At 33.0% G+C, this 25,942-nt stretch overlaps 3 protein-coding genes across 5 annotated transcripts; 1 reads left to right on the plus strand and 2 right to left on the minus strand.

Moving 5' to 3' along the window:
• Positions 1 to 1,463: 1,463 nt before the first annotated feature.
• On the plus strand, positions 1,464 to 6,606 carry LOC114393057 (bifunctional purple acid phosphatase 26-like). Of its 2 annotated transcripts, none has more exons than XM_028354317.1 (10): positions 1,464 to 1,602; positions 2,002 to 2,233; positions 2,414 to 2,614; positions 2,833 to 2,944; positions 3,121 to 3,347; positions 3,982 to 4,120; positions 4,957 to 5,177; positions 5,339 to 5,460; positions 5,557 to 5,722; positions 6,303 to 6,606. In XM_028354317.1, exons 1-9 carry the CDS (start codon positions 1,553 to 1,555, stop codon positions 5,720 to 5,722), a joined length of 1,470 nt encoding a protein of 489 aa, XP_028210118.1. In that variant the 5' UTR covers positions 1,464 to 1,552; the 3' UTR covers positions 6,303 to 6,606. The 2 variants fall into 2 exon arrangements, with proteins under 2 accessions (XP_028210118.1, XP_028210117.1); XM_028354316.1 differs by having other exon boundaries at positions 5,557 to 5,718.
• A 495-nt stretch (positions 6,607 to 7,101) lies between these two features.
• On the minus strand, positions 7,102 to 16,095 carry LOC114393291 (synaptotagmin-5-like). The gene is made up of 12 exons (XM_028354571.1): positions 15,764 to 16,095; positions 15,626 to 15,676; positions 15,414 to 15,534; positions 14,578 to 14,699; positions 14,057 to 14,158; positions 13,457 to 13,531; positions 11,775 to 11,854; positions 9,829 to 9,979; positions 9,503 to 9,733; positions 8,306 to 8,599; positions 8,113 to 8,226; positions 7,102 to 7,585 (listed from the first exon to the last, which is right to left on the minus strand). Exons 1-12 carry the CDS (start codon positions 15,971 to 15,973, stop codon positions 7,439 to 7,441), a joined length of 1,698 nt encoding a protein of 565 aa, XP_028210372.1. The 5' UTR covers positions 15,974 to 16,095; the 3' UTR covers positions 7,102 to 7,438.
• A 5,044-nt stretch (positions 16,096 to 21,139) lies between these two features.
• Positions 21,140 to 25,534, minus strand: LOC114393384 (calmodulin-binding receptor-like cytoplasmic kinase 3). 2 transcript variants are annotated; one of them, XM_028354699.1, is made up of 8 exons: positions 25,372 to 25,524; positions 24,450 to 25,274; positions 24,088 to 24,300; positions 23,572 to 23,831; positions 23,225 to 23,390; positions 23,053 to 23,142; positions 22,168 to 22,466; positions 21,140 to 21,503 (listed from the first exon to the last, which is right to left on the minus strand). In XM_028354699.1, the coding sequence occupies exons 2-8, from the start codon at positions 24,709 to 24,711 to the stop codon at positions 21,294 to 21,296; spliced, it is 1,500 nt and encodes a 499-aa protein (XP_028210500.1). In that variant the 5' UTR covers positions 24,712 to 25,274; positions 25,372 to 25,524; the 3' UTR covers positions 21,140 to 21,293. The 2 variants fall into 2 exon arrangements, with proteins under 2 accessions (XP_028210500.1, XP_028210499.1); XM_028354698.1 differs by having other exon boundaries at positions 24,450 to 25,534.
• Positions 25,535 to 25,942: the final 408 nt, after the last annotated feature.

The raw sequence follows: 25,942 nt of genomic DNA on the forward strand, positions 1-25,942 counted from the left end.
TTTTGTTGCCCTATCTTTAATTTTATATTCTCAATGTCTTTTCAATTATTCAGTTATTGTTTTACCTTATTCATGTTTTTTTATTAATTATTTTCCTTTTTTACTAATAATATTTTAATATATGTGAGATTTAAAATTTATAATTTGCTACAAAATTAGTTTCAAAATCAATCAATTCGTGGAGTCAAACAATTCAATTTATAAAAGAAATGCATATTAAATTTACACAATCCAATTAATAACTTATGAGAACAATAATACTATTAATAAGTTTATAAGATTGTTGTTGGTACTAGCTAGGAAAATAATACTAGTATTAAACTTTTTTAGATTGTATATTTGACATAGTAAGTTTATAAGTATTTAATGTGTGAACATCTAAGCCAAAGAATTTAATTTATATACATTAACCGTGTAACACCTTTTATATTGGTATTACATTATAAATTGTCATGTATGTTAAAAAGTTCAACAACAGTTGGATTCTTTGAAAGCATGAACCACACTGACGTATACCAGATTACCAGTCTTTCTTTTGCAGAAGCATTCTCACTTAATCTGTGATAGGTTGAAGCATATGAATGATTGTTGAACCAGATCTTCTAATAAAGTTCCCAACCACTTGAGCATAAATCTTAAACCCTAAATTAAAATTTTACAAATAAAATAATGAAGGATTAAATTTGCAAAAAAAGGGCAATAAATTCACGAAATTGAGAAAATAAGAATATAAAAATAAATTAAATTTAATAACTATCAGCATTATTTTTTATTATTTGTATGTGGAAGTGGGCCAAAATGGACGACTTACATATACTAGTGGCCAATAGGCCACACCACGGTCCATACTGTGAGATCAGAACAATGCACCTACACATTGGCCATTGTACATGTAGCAGATGTGTAAGATATTACAATGTTTACATGAATTTAAACATTATCATATTAAATTATTATTAATTTAATATTTATCATAAATCATACTGTATCTCACACTGTGAATTTTATCCTTTTTTAAATAATTACTCTCTCCGTTACTATTTATATATAAGAACCAAGGGAGTAAAAGTATATAATATAACACATTTAGTGTTCTTGAATACATTAAATAATAGATTTTTAAACAATTAATATTCAAGCCAAGATTAATCCATGATATTCGACATCAATATCACATGTCAAGATAATTTTAAAAAATAATAGATTTATTAAATTTTATAAAGATAATTTAAAAAACTAAAATAGTAAAATAATATTTTCTCCATTCTAAAATAATTATCAATTATTTTACACAAACAAAAAAAATAATAAATTTATATGATCATTCATATTAATATTAATATATAAGGAATATAAATAAAAAATAATTAAATTATATTAAAAAATGAATTGTATTCGAAAAAAAAATATTTTCTTATACGTTAGACGGAATAATACACAGAAATTAAACTAAAATCAATGAGAGATGGTGGTGGACCAAATGCATTAATACACGTGCGCACCAACCTCTTCCCTTCCCTTCAAATTCAATCAATCGATTTATCGCTCTTTTATGTGGTTGGCTTCCTTTCGCTCTCTTCTCTGCAAATGCTTCATTCCAAGGTATGCTTCCTTTTGTTTAATCAATATCCGTTCGTTTATTATTTATTACACCCTTTGTGCTCTGATGATTTTTGTGCATGTGCAACTTCTCCTATTTTACGTTTGGACTGGTATTTTATTGCAAATTGTTAGCTTATTTTCAATTCATTGAGATCTGATATTATTATTCAGTGGATTCACAAGTAAAGTAGTAATTGCTAACTCGTAGAGAGAGAAAAGCTAATCAGAAAGTGAGAACCTTTTTTAATAGTAAAAAAATGTAACAAATAAAAAAAAAATCAGCATGAGAGAGAATTGGCACAGAACAATAGAGTTTTACCTTGAAATAAGTCATTTAGATGCAGTTTACTTCAAAATATGTTTAGTATGAATGACATTCATTGAGATTCGTAAACGCAGATGGTTAGGACTCTGTAGGCTGATAAAGACAACACTCATACCGTTGGAAAGAAGGATGCTGCTGGCCATGTTGCTTAATTTAGTTCTTGCTTCCTTTGTCTTCTTGAGTTTTATCAGAGACGGGAGTGCAGGGATCACTAGCTCTTTCATTCGGTCAGAGTGGCCGGCAGTTGACATCCCCCTTGATCATGAAGCATTTGCAGTTCCAAAGGGTTATAATGCACCTCAACAAGTAAGTCTTTAGAAGAGTAACAAGGCTGATTTTATTATCTATTCGCTAATAGTATTTAATGAAACTTTGACAAGGATCCTACTCCTCGGAAACCAAATTGGACATGTGAAGCAGTTTCAAGTTCTAAATCTATTCCTTTATTCCAATGAAGCTCAGCTGCATTGATTGATTCCTCTGTAGGTGCACATCACGCAAGGTGACTATGATGGAAAAGCAGTAATCATCTCATGGGTGACCACAGAAGAGCCAGGGCACAGCCATATACAGTATGGCACATCAGAGAATAAATTTCAAACTAGTGAAGAAGGCACAGTTACAAACTATACTTTCCACAAATACAAGTCTGGCTACATTCATCACTGTCTTATTGAAGGCCTTGAGGTAATTGTTTAATCAAATTAAGTAAGTAGAAATGTAGAATAATCATCACGTGCATTATATTTGCAATATTAAAAATAAAATCAATTGAGAACTGAAATCTAATGCACGATATGCAATATGTTTTCATTTTTTAGATAATCACATGTGCTTTTATAATTCTCATCTTGCTGTGTGTAGAATGTCTTTGTTTAGTTTAATCAATGATTTCCCCATTTCAGTATGAGACTAAATACTACTATAGAATTGGAAGTGGTGATTCTTCTCGAGAATTTTGGTTCAAAACACCTCCCAAAGTTGATCCAGATTCTCCCTACAAATTTGGGATCATTGGTAAGTTATCTGTTATTCAATGTTTGTTCTACTAGAAAATAGTTTTTTGTATCCTTAATTATAGACTCTTTCTATTTATAATGCACAAAGTGTCTATCAGGATTTCGTTTTGCTTTGATTTCCCATGATTTTTATTTTGTAGCTCTCACAAATGAGTCATTGCATAAATATTGCAGGTGATTTGGGGCAAACGTTTAATTCTCTTTCCACCCTTGAGCATTATATACAAAGTGGAGCGCAGACTGTCTTATTTGTTGGAGATCTTTCTTATGCTGATAGGTACCAGTACAATGATGTTGGTTTACGGTGGGATACATGGGGACGATTTGTTGAAAGGAGTACAGCATATCATCCATGGTTATGGTCTGCTGGAAATCACGAAATAGACTATATGCCTTACATGGTAATGTGGTAACCTGAGTATAGGATGCGTCTTAGTTATTCGTGTTGTACTAAATCATTTATAGAATGAAATGAATTCATCATTTTCTGGAACAATAAAATAATAAACCACCATCATGGTTTCAGCTTTCCGTTTTCTCTTTTTCGAATTGGAAGTATAAGAGACATGCATTTTTTATTCTTCTAAACTACTATGTCTGGACTGGTTTGTTCCTTTTTTTGGATTATGCATGGTCATCTGCGGAATATTACTTAGCTGACTTTCAACTCCATCAAACTATTTGGTTCAAACTAGATGTCTTCTTTTATATGCATCTTATTTTTTTTATAGTTTTTGTAGCAAATTCCATGCAATTCCTTTAGAACTTTGTTTATAATGTTTAGATTAAGATATCCTAAATTTCAAGTGGCAAATAATTACTTGTTTTGTACATAAAAAGTCATTTCTTATTTTGTTGGTGAATGGTTATCCCGATGACAGATGCTGAAGTAAATGTTCATGAGATTTGTTGTAATACCATGTTGATCTTTGAGAAGTTTCATTCAGTTTATGATTTTAGTCTTTAACTTGCTTATGTTGAAAACTTCATACTCTTTGCATTTGATGTTAACTTGGGTCAAATATGCTTGGTCAGGGAGAAGTTGTTCCTTTCAAAAACTATCTTTACCGATATACTACTCCCTACTTGGCCTCCAATAGCTCCAGTCCCCTCTGGTATGCAGTTAGGCGTGCGTCTGCTCATATAATTGTGCTATCCAGCTATTCACCATTTGGTAATTAATCTCCTCTTTATCTACTTATTAATATTCCTTACATGTTGAGTTGAAAGAGAAGAAATTGTTTTTATTCAATCTTATTCGGGGTTACAACATGTGTGCTCCTATATATACAATGTGGGAGTTTTGATTGCATCAATGTTTGCAATGAAATTCTGATGCTATGCCGAGACACGGTCAGTACAAACAAAGTGAGAAATAGGATGCTTGACACAACCCCAAAATACTATATTCTATATGAAGTTTAGGTTCATAGTGTTTCATAACCGTAAAAAGTTGGTGTGCAATGGCATTAAAGTCTTTACATTCTATATTTCTATTATTCTTAGTAACTTTGTTTCTCTTGTTAGAAAAACTATACAAGTGGAGAGAGAAAAAGTTGTCGTAAGAGAAAATAATGCTTTTTCACGGGATACAAATTTTATTATTGTGTGTTTCACAATAACAGTTTCTTTACGTTTCATTTTCAGTGATTGCTGATAAACAAACAGAAATGAAGGAAAAATATCCTAAATACAAGCAAAGTTGTCCTGTTGAAACAGGGTACCAATATAAGCAGCAAACATTTATTTTTACAAAAAAGTAAAGGCTTTGACTTCTCTACATTATGACTCAAGTGCCAGTTTGTTAGGAATGGTGGAGAGCAGCATTCTGGTGTTTCTAGGTCTTAAGAATGTTAGATAGTGTTACTTAGAGCTGTATCCATTTCGGTTGAATAGTCACTGCCAATTATGTATGCTTGTCAACTGCCACATTTTGTTGTGTATTTGGTCTTTTGAAAATTTTCTGTTTCCTTTTATGGTATTTTTCGTAATAGTTATCTTTCATAACAGTGAAATACACTCCTCAATACATGTGGCTTAAAGAAGAGCTGAAGCGAGTTGAGAGGGAGAAGACTCCTTGGCTCATTGTGCTCATGCACGTGCCGCTCTACAATAGTAATGGAGCTCACTATATGGAGGGTGAAAGCATGCGATCTGTTTTTGAGAGCTGGTTCATCGAGTACAAAGTTGATGTGATCTTTGCTGGCCATGTCCATGCTTATGAAAGATCAGTATGTTTTTCACTTTCTGCTCATTTGTTTTGGTCCTCTCACAACCCAGACACTTGTTTGTTATCTTGGTATCAATAACTTGAGCAAGAGCAATATGTTTCTTCAGTCATCTGATGTCACGGTGGATTCTTATGTGTTGAATTTTTCTGTCCTGGTTTCAGTATCGATACTCTAATGTTGACTACAACATAACAGGCGGTAACAGGTATCCATTACCTAACAAATCAGCACCTGTTTACATAACAGTCGGAGATGGTGGAAATCAAGAAGGTCTTGCTTCAAGGTAAATTAAACAAACCATATCTAAAATCCTTCTTGAATATGATTATGTCAAAGATGTCTTGTCATATAGGTTTTAATTCTATCCTTGGTCATGCAGGTTTTTGGATCCACAGCCAGAATATTCTGCTTTTCGAGAAGCAAGCTACGGACATTCCACACTGGAGATAAAAAATAGGACCCATGCTATCTACCACTGGAATCGCAATGATGATGGCAAGAAAGTACCGACTGACTCTTTTGTACTGCATAATCAGTACTGGTAGGTTCCCTCCACCTTTTGCTTGGGCATTGCTTTCAAGTAGCAGGGAGAAATATGTCATATCTTGCTGTTGTGATGAACTATAAGATTGAAAGTTATCATTGCATCCAAATGGCAAGGCACAATATAGACATTCTCTGCCACATGCGTTTTTACTGAAGATAATAATGCTAGAAGTTTAAAATCGTTATGGCCTACATTCCGATAGTAATTTTGAGGGTTGGTTTTTGTGATATTTTCTTCTTCGTAAATGTTGAGAAGGGTACAAAGAAACTTCCTTAAGAGAACCTTTGCTTATCTGGTGCACAACACTAAAAAAAATCTCTCGTGGAGACTAATAGAAGACTTAAACCCCATAAGTTCGAAACTTGGAGCATGTCTAGCTCAGGGAATATAACTGCTAATTGATTACTGATTACATAATAACCTGCACACAGTAGATTTTGGTTGACAAGAATCACAAGATAGGCATGTAGCCTGGTTAAGAGTAGCCTGTCACTCTATTTTTCAGAGATATATAAATCAATGATGCAATTTCTTGTTCTGATAATTGCAATCCGGTTGGGTTCTGATAATGCATGCAGGGGACACAATCGCAGAAGAAGAAAACTGAAGCATTTTCTATTGAAAGTTATTGATGAAGTTGCCAGCATGTAATTTGAAGTTGAAGCACTAGCATATTTGGCGTTTTGAAAAGGATAAAAATGTGCCCCTTGATTAATATATGCAGTTCAATAGTGTCTGAGTGAGCGAAATGCAGGACGTTGGAAATGGTTCTATGTACTATTTGGCTTGTATGCTTGTATTACAACGCTAATAAGAATATTAAATGAGCTTGCTGGAGAAAAATAAAATAAGAACATATTATCTATTGATTGGAAATGGTTCCATTTCAGTGATTTATTTGGCATTGTTAAATTAGTAGGGGTTGCAAATCCATCCATTTATCCATCATCCATTCAATTCGTCCATTGCAAAAAAAAAAAATGAATATAATTCAATTCATCCATTTATTTTATGAATAATTAATGATTCATCCGTTTTTTTTTAAAAATTTAACAGATTCTCTAATAAATACGTAATAGATCAAAATTGATCTGACTTAATAATTAAAGAATTTGAGGACAGTTTTCAACCCATGTAGGTCAAGAATTAGAGATAGTTACATCGTGATACTTTCAAATTCATTATATACTCAACTCTATTTCTCACTCGAACCTTGATCTTATATTCTCAATTTCTCTTCAATTTGGTTGCTCTTTTACTTTGTTCTTATTTTTTAGTAATTACTTATCTCTCTTTTACTAACAGTATCCAGTCACAAGTGGGATTTGATTGAGATAATAGTTATCAAGGATGTAATTGACTTGTTGCAATATTTAATAGTACAATTTAAAGTGCTACTCCATTTAATAAATGCCAGATAATTTGTTCTGAATACGGGAAACAATAAGAGCATCAAAACTACAGCTAAAAGACAATTATCCAACCACGAGCTGTTAATTTTACATCCCATCATCAATGGAGCATTTATAGGATAATCTGATAGAGAAATTCATATATCCTTACCATTATTACCATGCCTGACAAGACGTATGTACATTTGCTAACTGTAATTGCTATTAAGATACACGATGTCTGTCTGAGAAATTATGGTCCAGATATCCACAGCCACAACTACATCCTCTATAAACTTATATATAGCGAGGGATAGGAAAACCTAAGAATCACGGAAAATTGGTTGCGGCATCCACTTGAGATGCAAATTCAAAAAGCCAGATTTGGCTCCATCTAGCACAAAACGTTCTTTGTATTCCCCTTCCAGTATTACCCTGGTAAGCGTCAATATGCATCTGCCCATATAGTCCTGCATGCATTACGGGAAGAACTTATCAGAAGAAACCAAAAGTTATCAACTTACTAAGTCGTGGATAGTGGTTTGCAGCATGAATAGAGTAATAAAACAAACAAGACAAGTAATAGATTCATATCTTCAAAATAAATAGAAAATACTCTAAAATTATCGTAATGAAAATTCAATAGTCGTCACATATTATTCAGATGGATTGAAACTAATTTGTTAGGGTCAAATTCTCAATGACTGAATGTCCTCTCTCCTCACTCATTTACTTGATGTTCTCTCCCTTGTTATCTTTCTCTTAACCATTTCCATTTTCCCTTTCCTTCCTACCCTATTTGCCACATGAGCATTGTTGCTACAACTCAAATCCTTCTTTTGCCCCTTACTCTTATTTCCCACATCATCCAACATAGAAGAACCCAACAGTTTTCCATCATTTCCCACATAATTAGTATTTAAACTTCAATGCCATTTGACTGAAAGTCATCAAGACATTAGAAAAAGGCAATCTAAGTACGTCTACAATTGTTTACCTTTCCGAATGTGTCGTGGTCCCAAACTTCAACAATTAGCATATCATGTAATCCATCCTCAACAACAAAGTCAAATGTTTGATTCCAAACAGGATTCAAGCTGTCATTCACAACCTGAGAAATTAACAAACTTTTAGGCCCAAATAAGTTTGTAATGTGTTCATAATTAATTAAGCCACAAAATTGGGAATACCCTGGTTTTGTTTTTTGTTTCTGCTTTCTTCAAGGTAAGAACAACAAAAGGATCAGATTTCCCCATGAAATCTGTTGCAGGCAAGTCTTCAGCAGATATTACAGTAACAGAAAGGACTCCTCTAATAATAACCTCCTTTTTCTTTTGGGTAACTGCGTTTTCATTTCCATTAGACTCTACTCCATTCGCATTTTTAAGAACCTTTTCCAAAGATGTCATTGAGTAGTTGGGAGCAAATGGGTTTGTAAAGCTATTCTCCATGCCAAATGGACAGTACAAGAGCTCCAAATGTACCTAATTAAACAGAACAATAATTGTAGCAGGTCAGATTTCGCTTAATTATTTGGGGAAACTTCCCTTGTTCAAAAGTCTCCCAGCAAAATTTTGATTATAAGTTGATACAAACACACTTAACAGAGGAAAATATATTTATTGTGCCATACAATTGAAAATATGTTCACAATTGTTTATAAACTAGGAAATGATTATAAATTCATATTGACAGGTACTTTTGAAATATGAAATGAAGCACCTAGACTTCAAGAGAGAAGTTGGGTTTGTCAAACGTAGGGTGCAAATCAATAAAACAGGTTGAAAACTTTAAAGTTTGAACAGTACTTTCAGGAATTTAATTTTAATATTATAGTTTGAAAAGAAAAAATTAATCACTTCTTTGATTGATATTTGGATGGGAATTGCATGAATGACAAGTGCAGCCTAAACGAAAGTCCAAGGCTCTTTCCCTCTTGATGGCAAAGCTTGATTGACTGACACTAAGAGCCATTCTTTCTTTTGAACGCATTTTGCACATATTGTAGGCATATTTTCATACAAGTGTATGTGTTTTCATGTTTAGGCTCTTAAATATGTAGTTATATAATAATTTTAGCATATGATCTATGTAGAATTGAGCCTTGTACATTGGACTATGGTGTGCCCATGTGATGTCTATGCCTCATAGTCATAGCTCCTTGATTTAACAATTATCCAGCTCTAGGTATGCTGCTAACAGGGTAGCATTCTGCTAACCTATTATTTGCAAAAAACACAGGATAGCTAAGCACTATAGTGTCGTGGGGGTTCGAAAGGTAAACTCCAAAGTCACAAAAAAATTCTCACCTAAACCAAGAATCTGCAAGCCATCTATAGTTTTAAGTTTTAATAATTAATATAGCAAGTCATACATGTATTTCTTACCTGCCCTCTGTTCTTCGTATCCCTTTGAATCTCCAAATCCTTGACCAACTTCAACCAAACATCCTTTACTTTACCAGGTTGAAGTTCACTAAGCTGTAGCTGAGCACATCCAATCAATTCAGATGACTGTAAACCCTCAGAATCATAAACTTTAACAGTTACGTGCTGAGTGGACACATCTTCAACAACAAATTCAAAGTGTTCATTCCAAATCGGATTCAAATCATTGTTCTGGAGGGAGAAAACAAAATTAGTTATTTCTTCCATAATTGAAATCCAATAATTCTCTAGAGAGAGAGAGAGAGAGGAAAAAGAAATCAACTCACAATTGTTTTGCTTTTCTTCATTCTTTCGCGTAAAGGCCGTATGTATACAACGGCATATGGATCTGATTTTCCAATGATATCCTTGTTTGTTAATTCCTTTGCTTGCACAAGCTTTACTTCTAATATCCCCTCGGGCTTCAACTCCAAATCACTAAACAATAAAACACAGTGAGGTCCAAAATGAAAACCTGTGATTCAACCAGATGAAACCACAGTGAAAGTAGTCCCATGATTAACAAATCATTAGAATATTTAGAAGATATCGCATAATTTGTTATTATATCTTCAGAATTGAATATCTTAGATGGTCCCTAGTAGTGTTTCCAAGTTCTATTGAATTTCATGATTACCCTCAATTTAATTAGGAATAGGAGTCTAGTATTAATATAAAATAGTGGCCATGTTTTGAATTGTGTATCGCATCCTTGATCCTTCATACCAATATCAAGATAAGTTTATTAGTCTAAGAGACCCCCCCCCCCCCTTTTTTCTATTCCTAAACCCTCAAATTTCAACGTTAAGAAATCCAGTGATTGATACAGCCACATTAATTAGCACTGCCAAATTGACTGGTCAAAAGGTTTAGGCATGGGGACCAGACATAAAGCAATGCGGAGATAAATATTTCCAAAGGCTAACTTGGTCTAGCATCTCCACATGCCCCTTAGTATTATGCATCACCATTTCATAGATTATAATTCGTTAGAACCATAACTTGTATCATGAAACTAGTTGCAGAGTCTCATTTATAGCTCATTGGCAGTCATCACTTATATAATTATTAGATTATATCTTATGATTTCAATTCCTCTAAAATAAGTAAAATAGTAAAGGATTTTAATTAAAGTATGCTAGTGGCTTACTTTATTGTTTTGGATCTCTGCTAGTTAGATATATCTTGTCATGTGTAATTGTAGCTAGTTCTGTTACACAGACAACTGTCAGAGGGCTGTTAGATTCTATTATAACAGCCTCAGACAGCTGTAACTAACTCAGTTGTATTGGGTTCTGTTATTCAAGACTCTACAAGTGCTCTCATCATTCAGAGACACTAACCTTATGCTTGTTTGAGTGTAAATAGAAAGGTAGGAGATGAGTGAGATAGGATAGAAATGCCAAATTTCTACTTGATTGAGAGAACAAATAAGAAGTAAAAATTTTAATGGATCCCACCAAAAAAAATTCCCCCTGAAGTGGGGGGAAATGTTTGTTACATTTGATTTTTTTTGTTTTACTTTTTTAAAAATTAAATAGTTTTTTTATGGCATAAAATAATAAATAATTTTATGTTTAAGAAAAAATATAATAAAATGTTTGAAACTTTGACTTCAATTAATTTTTTAATTAGTATAAAGCTTTTTTATATTATTGATTTATTTATTTCTACCCACTATTCCACTCATCCAAACAAGCAAAGAAAAAAATTTCACTTCTCTTTTTTCTTACTTATATATCCACTCAAACGAGATTTTATTTACCTTATTTCTCTTTTACTTCTATCCTTCCGAATTTTCTACCTCTTAAGTTTTTCCTTTTTATTTCCCTTATAAATTATAATCCAAACAGAACATTAGTGTATTTTTTTTTTAGAAGCAATCACTTACTTTTTAAAAGTGCTTATAGGAAGCTGGCAGAAATAAGTAATAATTTTTGCAAAATAAGCTAAACCAATCACAATAATTTTAACTTTCAGATCAGAAAACTTCAAGATCAAGATGCAACTCTCTCTCTCACACTCACACATATTCCTCTCATTTTTTTCAAGTTTCTCATCTGCTCATCTTCTAATAAAAGTATAAAACACATTGTACTCAACTATAGTAGAAATTCCAGAATCAACCACCCCCCCAAAACCAAGAACTTAAAGGTTGGCAATAACAAAAAGGGAATGACAATGATAACATTGAAGTGTGCTCATGTGATCCTTCTCTATTTATTTGATTTACCTGTAATCTCCAGGCAAAATGGGTACAACTTTTCTCACGGGCCATGTAATAGAATCTTCAACAGCATCCCGAATTGCCCCCTGTAATAATTTACTAGACCTAATTATTATAAAACATTTGAATTTGAGGCACCTAATTAACTAATCTAATTAGAGAGAAAAGGACAAAAATGCAGAAAAAGATATAAGAACATGTTAGGATCTAATTGCAAGGTGTGGGGACTTGAGTCACACATTAACAGCATGGGATTCTAGTGTGGGGTTTACAAGGCCCTGGGCACTCCAACTACAATGACTAGCTTTTGCAATGTGGTTCTCCCAAGGTTCTTATCAATGGTATCATAGCTTTTCACCATGCCTCTCAACTTCAAACAAGCGGCATAGGTGGTGGCATCAGCATTGTAGGGTTCACACAAGACTAGTCAAAGAGCCAGTGGATAGCCAGCTTTCGCAGGCACTGGGGCTGCAAAGCATTGTATAATGTTAAGATCCAATTGTAAGGTATGGGACTTAACTTAAATCTCACATTGGAAGTGTAGGATTTATAACTCTTGAACTCTCCAACTACAATGGCTAGCTAGTGCAGTATGGTTCTCTCAAGGTTAATATCATAAAGAAAGAATAATAAGCTCAGCTAACTATTTTGTTTATGAATGATTAAATTGTGTATAATATAAATATAAATTTTATAAATGAAACACAATGCAGTACCGAATATTGATATGCTAGAAGGCACCAAAAGTAACAACAGAGGTACCAGCCAACACATAGAAATGAACACAATATTGACTTCTTTTTTTTATATCAAACCAATTACATGAAACATTCCCTAGATTACTGGTTATATAGTCACTTAAAAGTTCATTTTAAAAGCTTTCATGAATGACAAAAATACATGAGTACAAACTTCAAAATGAATTCACAAGTGTCAAATATATGCACGTGTTCAGTGCACTCTGAATACTAGAAATTGAACACATAATGTGCGCTAAAAATCAAGAGATGAAAAATCATTAATATGTGTGCTAAAATGAAGAGATGAAAAATGGAGAGGAATTGGGATGTAATTATAAAAAGTATTTGTTTTTAATTTCAATTTCACATTCATAATTCTACATTTTTCATAATTTCATTTAACAAAGTTAATGTACTTTGGAATGTTTTTTTAACAAAAAGTGAGGATGAAAACCCAAGCTTTGTTTTCTTCACTAATACTTACAAAAATTCTCTTGAGAACAATTGCCTTTTATCTAACCAAAGTAAAATGAATACAAAGCTATGGCCATTTTTTTAAAAGAATCATGAAAAGTGAAAAACAATATTCTATCAAATTTCAATAATCGGCAAAACAGAAAAATAAAATGACAGGAAATTAAAAGATCAGCTGGAGTTGATATAAATATATAATTCTTTCTATAACCAACACCTCTGTGCTGTGCATGAGATTCATGGCATTTATAATGATAAAAGAGTGACCAGCACATAATATCTACTTTGAAGACAACAACAATTTAAAGTTACAAGTTTCCACATCAATACTGGAAATGCTTTCAAATAACAAAATGTGCTCTGTGACGATTAACATGACATATTCATCATCAGAGTCAGAGATGTTAAACTACAGCAAAGAATGGTGAAAGCTGCAAATGGATATCATTAACAGAAAATGGGAGTAGTCCAAACCTCTATTGCATCATATAATCCAGGAATTGCTGATATGTCGCCACCAATGACTTTTAGAGTAAAATCCAACTTTTTCTGAAAGTTAAAATTTTCTCAAATGATTAAATATATTACATGGTGCATAAGGTTGAATGTCTTTGTAATTTGTAGAAATATGGCTTGACAAGTGTTTCAAGCTTGCTTAAAGAAATGTGAGAGGATGAAATTGCATGTGGCTGTATTAGATCACATTGAAGAGAAAGGTGTCATGAGAAGAAAAGAGGGGCTGTTTCCATAATTAGTAACTAACTGTAACCACCAAGTCACAAGGTGGCAACCTTGCTGTTTGACAAAGGCTCGCCCACTATGCGAGAAAAAATAAATATGAATCTAAAATCAATTGGGTTCTATCCATGAGACTAATGCAACTGTTTTAACAAATTATTTGGCTAGATATTTCAAAACATATAACCTAAGTTTAGCTTAATTAAAAATGAACCTTAAGAAAGTGTTTGGCCCCATTGTACTACAAAAGAATGAGTAAATCCATTGAAATCTTGTCCTAATGGAGGTGCACTGAAACAAGTACCAAATGAATGGATTTAAGAAGAGATATCATACCTTTTGCCTTAATGAATAGCTAACAGCTCCAAAACCAGGAAATTCATCAACTAACGGCTTGAAGATCAACCTAAAAACACCCGTAAATCCAATATTTTTTACCTGAAAAAAGAGTATGAGAACACAAAATCAACTACATTTTTTCGAAGAAAAACCCTCGCATAATTAATGTGAATTACTTGTGCACAAACGGCTGATGTCTAATAATTTTTTATGCATGTTAATAATCATGACAAATGCAGGAAGAGGAGAATCTTTCCTTCACCTAGTTAAATATAGCATTCAGTTCCAGTGCTAAATGGATTAGATCTCCAACTAAATTGGAAGAATTTGGGTCTCACAATAGTTTGATTGAGTGAAAAGAAAAGGCATTGTTTGGCATGGAGCCTTCAAAGAAAGGGACAAGTGGAGATATTACTAAAAATAACTTAAACAACTGGAGCATTTGAAAGAATCTAACCAGCTTCTATTAGTAATTAGTAACCAGACAAGCAGTGGCAGTAAAAAGTTGAAAGAAGTACCTGCACCGGTAGTGCAACACCAAGAAGAGTTTTAATATCAAGTATAATACTTGGGTTCCCATCCCATTGCATTTCTAACTCCATTGTAACACCATCCCCTCCATCCTCAATTATAGACACGCCTAAAGAACATCAACAAATTAGAAACTCCAAGTCCAAAGAAATGTATGACATTGATTAGCAAAATCTTCAGGTAGAGATCCTTTAAAAGTAAATTTAGTAGGATGATAACTTGATGCCATAAAATGGGGAAGGAACAAAATATATAAACTCAAGCAAATACGAGAAGCCTCCTCCCTCACACCCAAGAAACCACTTGTAAAGATATTTTGCATATGCCTACTTAGATTAAAGCTAGAAGCAAGGGATCAACAGATAATCACAATTATGAACTTGTCGGGATTCAACTCAATAATACAAGATATGAGTTGAAGGCATGCCTCCTGGAGCTGAAAAATAGGAATGGTGAAAAATGAAGCACGGTTAAAAGGTTGTGATTTTCACTCCTTGGTGCTTGACCTAGGGTGGAAATTAGAAAACCATTTTAGTACCATAGATTGGGTTGGTGCAAAAACTGAAATCTAGTTATTCTCCATTTCAAATACAAATTGATCTACATTTCGTTTTACTAAGCAAATAGATAACACATTTCATTCTCATTTTCAATCTACTCGGTTTCCACTCCCCTCAGCACTACAAGCCAATTCCCCTCTAGCTAAAGAAAACAAAAAATTAAATTGAAGCAAACAAGTCTTACACTGTTGAAAATCACAAATACTTGTAATTAAGCACTATTTAAGTCCAATTGCACCAAAGGAGAAGTGGATCGAACGGACCTGTAAACTGTGGAGCTACAGTACCAAGAGTAAACTTGGAAAATTTAAGAGCCGCCAAAACCACGGGTCTATATTCTTCCAGAATAGGTTCCACCGACGCTTTTATGAGCTCAGAAGCAGCCTAACAAAACCGATGCAGAGTTAACAAATTCTTCAAAAAATGAAGAACCACAACGAAATCCAAATCTAAAGCACAAAGCAGAAGGTACTACCTCGTTAACATAGGGCCAGATCTTGGTGAGATGCGAGTTAAGCCAAGTTAACTGAAAACAATAACAAAAAAAGTGTGAATCATCGAAACAACGAAGTGAGAAGATTGAAGAAGAGGTGCTAAGAAGAAGAAGGCTCAACTTCTGGCTGGAAGAGAAAACGACCCAGGAAGGGTAGAACTGAGGCGGCAAGATCTTTCTGGAATCTTCGACGGTCATCCGAGCGAAGGCGGCAACGGTGGTGGCGAGCTGGGAGCGTTGGGCGGCCCGGGAGTTCTCGCCGCGGACGAAGCCCACTATGATGGCCAGGCCCACAATTATTCCGACCACCACTCCGAAAATGAAGCCCATCGTGAAAAGCGTGAGACTCGTGAGTGAGTGAATCCAAAGCGTTGAACCCGTGTTGTGTTGTGTTGTGTTGTAGTAGTAATAAAAAGTAGTCTAGTTACTCCATTATTAACTTACTGTAGCAATTTGGAAATAAGGCACATTATAACTTCTTCCATTGCTGCTAAATGAATGTCCAATTGCCGTCCCACCAATCAAATGCCGCCTTATCGCAATTTTGCTTTTTCGGATAAGGTACATTTTTAATTGGATCTTCTTTTACAAAAACAAAAATAATTTAAGCTTTTTGTGGAAAGACCCACAAATATGAAGAGAGAGAAAATAAATGAAAGATGTTTTCTTGCTTCTTTTTTTATTTTACAAAATGAAAAATGTTTTTTTAAAGGAAATTATACAACAGTAATGCAAAATTATATTCATATTTTGTGTTGTTTGTATGATTTGAGTCAAGTGGGCAGTATTATTACATGTGGATTGTTGTTGGTGAATTTTGATTACATGTGTTGAACAAAGAATAATAGCAGTCACATGAAAATAATATTTTATGCTCAAGTAAAAGTAGATTTTAAGAACATTTCTATTGAGAGGGTCTCATTATCTTTTTTCTTAATAAAAATCGGATGTTTTATAAAATCTCGTCGTTGTAGTTTGTCTTTGTTAAGATCTTTTAAAACACTAAGTATTTATAAGATTGACTCATTGATCAGGTTAGGGTAAAGGAAGAAGAGATTGAGAGTTTAAATTTTCCAATTAACATTTCTATTAAACTAACATTTATCCATATAAAATAAAAGAAAATACAACAAAACTTAACTTTACTCATAAAAATCACATGACAACAATTCAATAATATATTTAATTAAATTTTATATTATTTTATTTGTATTGTTGATTGTTTATAAAAAAAATTACTTTTTTTGTTTCCAATTATAAAATTATTTTAAAAAATTTATTTGTCCATTTTTATAGGACTATTTTTCAATTTCTAGATGTATTGATTATTTTTTTCTAACATATCCTTAATTAATTATTTTTTCTCCAAATATTACTGAAATAAAAAATAATGAAATAGACAGAGAAATAAAAATAAAAGAATAATTTTTTAATAATAATATAAAAAATTAACATATTTAATATAATTAATTAAATTAATTATTTTTTAAGTGGCTTGAATTAGTTGAAGTAATCTTATAAATGAAAATAGAAGGAGTATATAATAAAAAAAAATTATTTTATAACTTAACTAATTGTCCTGTGTTGGAAAACCGACCATAATAAACACCCAACAGATCTTGGTTATCGATATTTATCCCTTAGATTTCTCTAACAATTAATATCATAGTTAATGAATTGAATTGTATAAGCTGACTCAAATGAGTAAGATGGATGGGCGGGCAATCTAGGCATGGAGATGTCTTTGATTATTGATACGAAAATAACAAGTGTCTGTGTTGTGAGAGATGGAGGACCAAAACAAATGAGCAGAAAGTGAAAAACATACTGATGTTTTCTAAGCATGGACATCACATCAACTTTGTATTCGATGAACCAGCTCTCAAAAACTGATCGCATGATGAGCACAATGATCCAAGTAGTCTTCTCGATCCCTATATATCTACCCGCTTCAGCTCTTCTTTAAGCCATATATGTGCATTAAGGCGTGTACTTCACTGTTATGAAAGATAACTATTACCAAAAATACCATAAAAAGAAACAGAAAATTTTCAAAAGACCAAATACACGACGGAATGTGGCAGTTGACAAGCATACATAATTGGCAGTGATTATTCAACAAAAATGGATACAGAGCTCTAAGCAACAATTTCTAACATTCTTAAATCTTAAGACATGGAAACATCAGAATGCTGCTATCCACCATTCCTAACAAACTGGCACTTGAGTCATGATGTAGGGAAGTCAAAGCCTAGGACAATATTTTGCTTGTATTTAGAATATTTCTTCTTCATTTCTGTTTGTTTATCAGCAATCATTGGAAAATAATGAAACGAGAGAAACTGTTATTGTAACACACTATAATAACTATTATGCATCCATATACTTTTATGCATCGTATCCAATACAAAATATAACTATTTGTAATATAAAGTTGTAAACCATCTTTTATCCGCCTAACTATTTTAACAAGCTCATAAATTAATTATTAAATATGTATTTTTATTTATTTTAAATTGTATTGAATTTAAACTGAAAATAAGAAAATATTTTAAAATAAAAAATTATTTCGAAAAACATCATTTGTTTTAATCCAATTTAATTGATTCTTTATTGAGTTAAGATGACTTGTTGGTCTTTTAAATCAATGAATCAATAAGTGTGATAATTGTGAAATTTGAGTTTAATCGGTAATCAATTTTGATTAAGAATGATTATAATTTTTTCATTTTACTGTTATTTTTAATTAAATAATGAAAAAATTAACATTATTGTAATTTTTTATCAGCAGACGTTTAAAAGAATAAATTTTCAAGTGCTTTGGAGAAAAATTGATGCAAAACCCAAAAGAAAAAACTTTGAAGAAAAGTTGGAGATTTGGATAGTTCGTTTAACGCACAAGACCGGCTCAGTGCACTTGCTTGCTTAGCTACCAGCTCACGTTTAGCGTGAAGAAGTCATACAAGAAAGCCTAAGGTCGCGCTTAGCGTGAACTCTACGCTGAGTGCGTGATTAAATTGTCATTTTCGCTAAGCCCAGGAGTGCGCTCAACGCAAAATTAGTCAGCGTGAAAAGTAAGTTATCTTAAATATATAAAAGGAGTAGGAAACAGGAAGGAAAGACACACCGAGTCTCAAAACTCTCTATTAAATATATTCTAAGTCTGAGCATCATCTCTAATAAGGGAAACTCTTCTTCTCTAGCCATTCTTCTCTTCCCTTCTTTTAGCCATTCAATCTCTTCTTTCATCCACACCAACTCCTAAAGTGTAAAGCTTCTCATAGCAATGAGAGGCTAAACTCCATTGTTGGAAGCCTGATAGATCAACTCTTGTAATGGAACTCTTTCTTATTATCTATTCAATGCAATCGTGTTTTTATTGCTCTTTTCTGTGCCTATTTGTTTATTATGGTATGATCATCCATATAGTGTTTAGGGGATAATGCATTGAAAAATGGTTATTTTCTAAAAAATTGGAAAATGGTATCTAAATGAATTCATTGCTAGAAATATATTGATATTCGTTTAGTTTATTTCATGTATCTCTAATCTTAATACGAATTATTATTTTTATCTTTACAAAGAAATTTGGGAAAAAATAATAGATAAATTAGACTCTTCATACGGAAAACCAAAAATAGAGTATCTTAGTAGATGTAGGTGAAAATAAGGATATCATTAGAGAAAAAATCATTAACATTTCATCACAAGTAATCTTAAAATATTGAACCCTAATATATTTCCATTCTAAATTCATCTTTCTGCGTTTAAACTATTGTTTATTTTTCTTGATTCCTTTCGTTTTCCTTTTACCTTTAAATGTCACACTTACAATTCTTTATCTTTTCTAGTGATTGCTTAAAAATTGAATTTGTATTAATTTAATTACAATTAAAATCCCTTTAAATTCAATATCCAGATTAATATGTTTTTAAAAGTTCTTAATTTTAAACACTTTTTTAACCCCTCTCACTTTTTTATATCTCTATTTCTATGAAATCATATCATTTATCTTAATGCTTTTGTCTCTCTTTCCTTAGGTATAGAATAGATATTTGGATGTCTAAATATAGTTATCCTTTTTAAAACAACAATGGTTTGTGCATTGAAAGTCACGTACCGCATCGAAGTCAAATTTCTGTGGTCCTTCCCCGACTCCAATGTTGTAGTAGAAAACACGATTTGTGCATTGACATGCATCCGGCTTGCGTGGCTTGAAGTTGAAGCCTCTTCAAATGTGGGTTGGTGTTGTTCAGGTCTCTAGACAATTGTTTTATGCTTAAATTATTTTGACTGTGGGCCCTTTAATCTTGGCAGTAACTAGTACTACTGTAGATAGCTGAAACCTTAATCAACATACCAAGGTTCAATTATTATAAGTTGAATAATATATTAATATATTTTCTTAAAAAAACAATATATTATTATACACTTATGAGTAATAATACTGAAGCCAAGAGATAAAATTAAAACTCAAAATAATTTAGTATGTACAATCCAAAAATTACAAATAATAAGAAGATCGAGATAAAAATAGGAGGAAAGGAATTTTATCCCTCCCATTTTCTCTTTAACATCTCTAAATGAAAATTTATCCTTTTCCCCCCTAAATCTCTGATCCTAAATAAGTATCTAATAAATGTCTAGTGGGATTGGTTTCTCAAGTGTTTCTTAAGCTGAAAACATCTTGACTGAATTCAGACAACCGTGTGTTTCCTGATGTTGAATATTAAATCATTAAAATTCCAATTAGAAATCTAAAACCTGAATATTGATGAAAAGACACATTGTTAGTTGTTTGACCATCTGTATATGCTTGAAAAGAAATGGGCAAATAGCAACCGATCCATTTAGCAATTAAGTTCTGGAATTCACCCATTTCTGTAGTCACTTTTCACTAGTGAATTCCTGTAACATGAAAACTAGCACAACCATAGATAATGAATTCACCCAAATTAGCTATTTCTTCATCCTAAAAGAGCAAACTCATATTACAAAATCCACTGCTAACTCTACACAGAAAAGTACTCCAGTGGCAAGACAAGGATGTTCCTCCGTGTACTTTTTTTTTTTGTAGAAGTTTGTTACTTTTATTCAGGTCTTGTTTTCTGAGACAGTTGGAATTGGTTTCCACTTGCTAAGTAATGTTCAAACTTTAGAATAATGACTAATGAGAGTGTATTGTAGAATAAATAAAGTCACTTAGAAAAATACCCAAATGATATGACTTCATTTCAAAATGGCTGTCGGTTGAGTTCACAATGGCTGTCGGTTGAGACACCTTTAAGTAAGATAGACAAAGAAAGACAAATCTTTAAAAAAAAAGATTTAAATACAATTTTTAGTCCTTACAATTTTATTTTTTTTCATTTCATTCTTGTAAAATTATTTTTTTATTTAAATCTTGCAAATCATGTCTTCTTTGTCTTTAAAGTGCTTTAGATAATTATTTTTACTGATCAAAGCATTATCTAAAATGTTTTAAAGATTAAAAACAAAACAAACATAATTTATAAAGACCAAACACAAAATAATAATTTTGCAAGGACAAAATGCAAAAAAACATTAAATTACAATAACTAAAAATATATTTAAACAAAAAGAAAAAGACTAACTTCACAATATCATCACCAAATACCACCACCACCACTTATTCTCTCCTTGCACTCTTGAGGTAATCTGCCCTTATAGCCCACAATTGTTCGCCCACTGATTTCATGTCAGGTCTATCTGTTCGAATGGGGGCTGCACATTGAAACGCCAAATCAAACATTTTCATCAGAACATCTCCGTTTACAGCTTCTTCCATTAGAGGATCCACCAGTTCCACCACACTTCCTTCATTATACTTCCTGAAGGCCTGCATAAAGATCAAACACATAGTAGACATAGGTTGAGTAGTGCTTCAAAATGAAAAGAAAAAGTAAAGCTTTTGATCTAGTATTGAATTAAGAGTAAATGGTATATGTACAAACCATGTGAAGTTCTTTTTATACTGTCATTTAATTATAATTTGTGATATGAATGGTAAGTTTGTTGACTTTCAATAAAAAATTTAAAAGTCATACCTATCATAATTTCTAATTGATTAGTAATGCAAATTTTTTATACAGAGAGTGCATAAAAATTAGACTCTGAAGTTAATTACTAAGAGCAACTACAAACTCAATTTTGGTTAAGCAAAAAAATAAAGGTTGGGACCGCATGATTTCTAGTTCACTTGACAATCTTGTATTCACAATGCTTTGCAATACTATGTTTCATCTTGCCCTTGCTACAAAAGCCTATAGACATGTCCAAAAGTAAAGGAGCCACTAGAGTTCTTCAAGGGGAGACTACAGTCAGTTTTGTGGTGAGAGTGGAAGTTTTCTTAAAGAGGTCCCTAACTTATGGGATCAGTGTTGGATGCGTAACACAGTACATCATCTTTTCTAAGCAAGTCAAAGGTTAAGTAGACAATTAACACTTGTAAAAAAATGAATAAACAAAAAACTCATCTTAATAAAAGCAAATTATGAGCTTACCCATCTGAGTGTAACCCGCTCTTCAACAGTTTTCTTCAACTCAACAGGACGGCGGCCTGTCACAATTTCTAAAAGCAAAATTCCAAATGAATAAACGTCACTCTTGGGAGTGAGTTGGTATGTTTTCATATACTCAGGGTCCAAATAACCGACTGTTCCCTTCACTTTGGTAGAAATGTGTGTCTGATCAGTGTTCACTGGTCCTAGCCTTGCAAATCCAAAATCAGCAACTTTGGCTCGCATGCTTTCTGTCAGAAGAATATTGGATGATTTCACATCTCGATGAATAATTTGCTTTTCTGTTCCAAGAGATGACAAAGGTCAGGCATCAAGATTCAATTGGCAGATCTATAAATATTATTAAGCTATAGGGAAATCATGTTGCATGTATATACTAGAATTAAAATAAGTTAAAAACTGAAAATCTAATAATTGGCACATTGTCAAGGCAATAAAATATGTATCTATCCTTACCAAGTACAACATATAAGAAGCGTATCAAGTGAGAGCACGAGAGGTGAGAGGAACAAATCTCAATTATATAATTCAAATGGTTAAGATAAAAACAATATTGGCCATCTATATATATTAACTTCTCTCACCTCTCACTCTCTCACTAGATATGCCCCTTACATAAGGTTGATTGCATTGAAATATGTTAAAAAGGTACCAATGATCACTACTTGAGCATAATGTCGGGTCAATAGACTGTTTCGGTAAACAAACAACACATAATAACCCTATTTAAGGCAGTTTTCAATAAACTCAAGATTTCAAAGCATTTATTTATACTCTAATTATGTAAGATGTAGTGTAGAACAATCTTACAGTTGGTTTGTATGCAAATCAAAAGTAGAAGGTGAGCAGAATAGAGTAATCACTGACCTGCATACAGATGCAGATAGGTCAGGCCATGAGCAACATCAATTGCAATTTCAAGGCGCTGATTGAAGTCTAGGATTTTTCCACGCATACCTGCCAATAATATCAAAATGACATTCTGCATTAGATTCAATATTCAAAAACAGATTGTTGGCAGATAACAAGGCAGTCTTACCATCCAAATGTTCTCTAAGGGTACCATTTGGCACAAACTCTGTAATAAGAAGGCGTTCGTTTCCTTTGTCAATATAACCTAGTAGCTTCACCAGGTTTCGGTGATCAATTTTGGCCAAAAGTTCAATTTCACTGCTGAATTCTGTTCTCAAACTATCAAAATGTTCCTATACGATTTAGCCACGTCAGGACAGAGAAAATAAGTACTTCTACCATTTTTAGTGATACAGGACAGTCAAAGCATTTCATATTCCAATTTTGATAATTTTCCTAACAAAAAAGAATCCAGAACTTGAGCATTCTAAGGTTAGCTACAGACTTTTAAACTACATACGAGTTACTTCTTACCTTTTTTGCACGTTTTACAGCCACAACCCGGCCATCTTCCAACTTGGCCTTGTAGACAGTTCCAAAACCTCCCTCTCCTATTTGTAATGTTTCTGAGAAGTTTTGGGTAGCTCTTGTAACTTGGTTCAGATTGAGATGCAACGATTTAAGTCTAGTGAGTTTTGGAGACATTGAGAATCTTGACGGACTAGGTGGCACCCGAAGTGGACTGGCTGGAATCTTATCATTAGTGGAGGCTTCGAAGGAGGAAACCGAATCCACTACAAGATCAAAATTGTTCATTACTTATTCAAGTGTAACCAGAAGCATAATCATGAAAAATAAAATAGAAAGAAAGAGAGAAAAGGACAGCATATAATAACAATGAAAACTTAAGTTTTTTAATGGAGTAGGAACAGATTATTTATCAAACTGCATGACAAAAAACCCTTCTCCAAATCCATAAAACGAATGCACATGTCTAGCATGGAAGTTATCCAGACAAAGTCCAAAAAAAGGTGGTAAACATCAACTCACTTGAATTTGGGTCCTTGGCCAGAACAGCATGAGAAGTTGCTTTACGTCTCTTGGCATAGAAACAAGGACAAAGAACAGCACAACACACCAACAAAGCTCCCCCCGCACCAATAACAACTACTTTGGATGACACAGGATTAGAATCTCCTCGTGGTGTGGATTCATTGCTCAAATCCTTCAAAAGTTTCCTCCCTGCCTTTAAAGGTAAATTCACTGCAAACAAAAAAAGCCAACACAGGTTAAAAGAAATGCTATTCTCAAAGATAGTTATAGTAAAAGTGGAAATCTACAACAAAAAAAAAAGTGCATAACTATGGCAAATGGCAAACCATACTTCAAATTAACATCATATGGTACCATACCAAAAGAGTCATCCACCACACATTTGACACTTCCAAAGTAGTCCTTCACATCACACCCCTTTGCAATATACAATTGGAGAGCCTCACAGAAAGCAACTTTGTTCACTACATTGCCGTTTATGTAGAACAGATCCTGACCATGACTAGAATACGAATGTGCCACCCAATCAGAGTCACAATCCCTTGACTGTAGGACAACCTCAGAGCCAAAAACTGTCCACAATTGCAGCAACAGCACCAAGAACAACACAGTGATAGCCATTGTTAACTAAAACACTGCAATCCAATAGGAAAGCATTTCCTTGTAGTAACACAGAAGCACCCTAGTGCATAAAATTACCAAACAAAACCAGCACAGTCTAAAACAAAAATCTTCACAGTTCCAAAATATTGACCAAAAGACCCCCACAACGATCAATCAAAGGTGTTAGCCCAATTCAGCAAATTGGTCCACCATGAAAATTGAATTGAGATTCTGAATAAAAAAAAGGTAAGGTTCAATTTCTGACAGTGAGAACAAAAGATCAACGTGAAAGAGGAGTTTGCCTTGGATGAAGTTACAGTTGTGTTGTATGCAGTGTTTCCTTAATTTCGCCAAAACCTCGAACACCATCCAATCGGACAAAACACCTCAAGGAGCCAGCTGGCAAGGAATCCAAGACAGGACCTTGGAACTTAACAATTGTTGTTGTTGAAAATTCAGATTACCCAATTCACCCAAACAGAAGAAAAGACAAAAGAACAAAACTTTTCACTGAGAACCAAGGAAAGGTGGGTTTCTCGGAATCTGGGGTGTGCAAAAGAAGAAGCAGCTAGGAGGAGCTGCTGAAGAAAGAACGCGAGAATCACATTAGGCGGCTATGGAAAAATGAAATTATTAATAATAATAAAAAATAATTAATAGAAGCAAACCCAGCTTTACATATCAAAATTGTCCCAAGTAGTAGTAGCAAACTGGCAGATAAGAATCAACATTATTCATTAATATCAAGCATAGTTTTGCACAGAGAGAGAGAAAAAAAAAAGAGAGAGAGAAAAGAGAGAAAGACAAGAAAAAGAAGCAATGGTAGACTCTGACGTAAAGCCAATTGCCGTCTCTACGTAATATATAATCGTATTATAATATTTTTTGTTTATTTATTGTTATTTTTTTGTGGAAAAAAAATTAAGAGCGAGAAATAACGCAAAGAAAACATCCATGCTCAAATTTTGAAATACTTACATTTAAGGCATCCCTTTGGGATGAGTGGGAGTTCGAACATGCAATTTGTTAGATACGAGATTCTGTTTAATTCTACTCTGAGAATTCCTTGGTAGTTAATCTATTCTTCAATTAAAATTTTTTTATTTTTAAAACTTTATATTTGGATAAAAGAATTAAATTATATAGGCATAAATAAAATAAGTCATCAGTTTAAAAACAAAATTTCAAAACTTTTAGATGAAAAAGAAGAGAAAAATTATAAAAAAGATAAGGAAACGTTTTGGAGTAT

Source organism: Glycine soja, chromosome 17, assembly GCF_004193775.1.
Source record: "Glycine soja cultivar W05 chromosome 17, ASM419377v2, whole genome shotgun sequence".
Classification (NCBI taxonomy): domain Eukaryota; kingdom Viridiplantae; phylum Streptophyta; class Magnoliopsida; order Fabales; family Fabaceae; genus Glycine; species Glycine soja.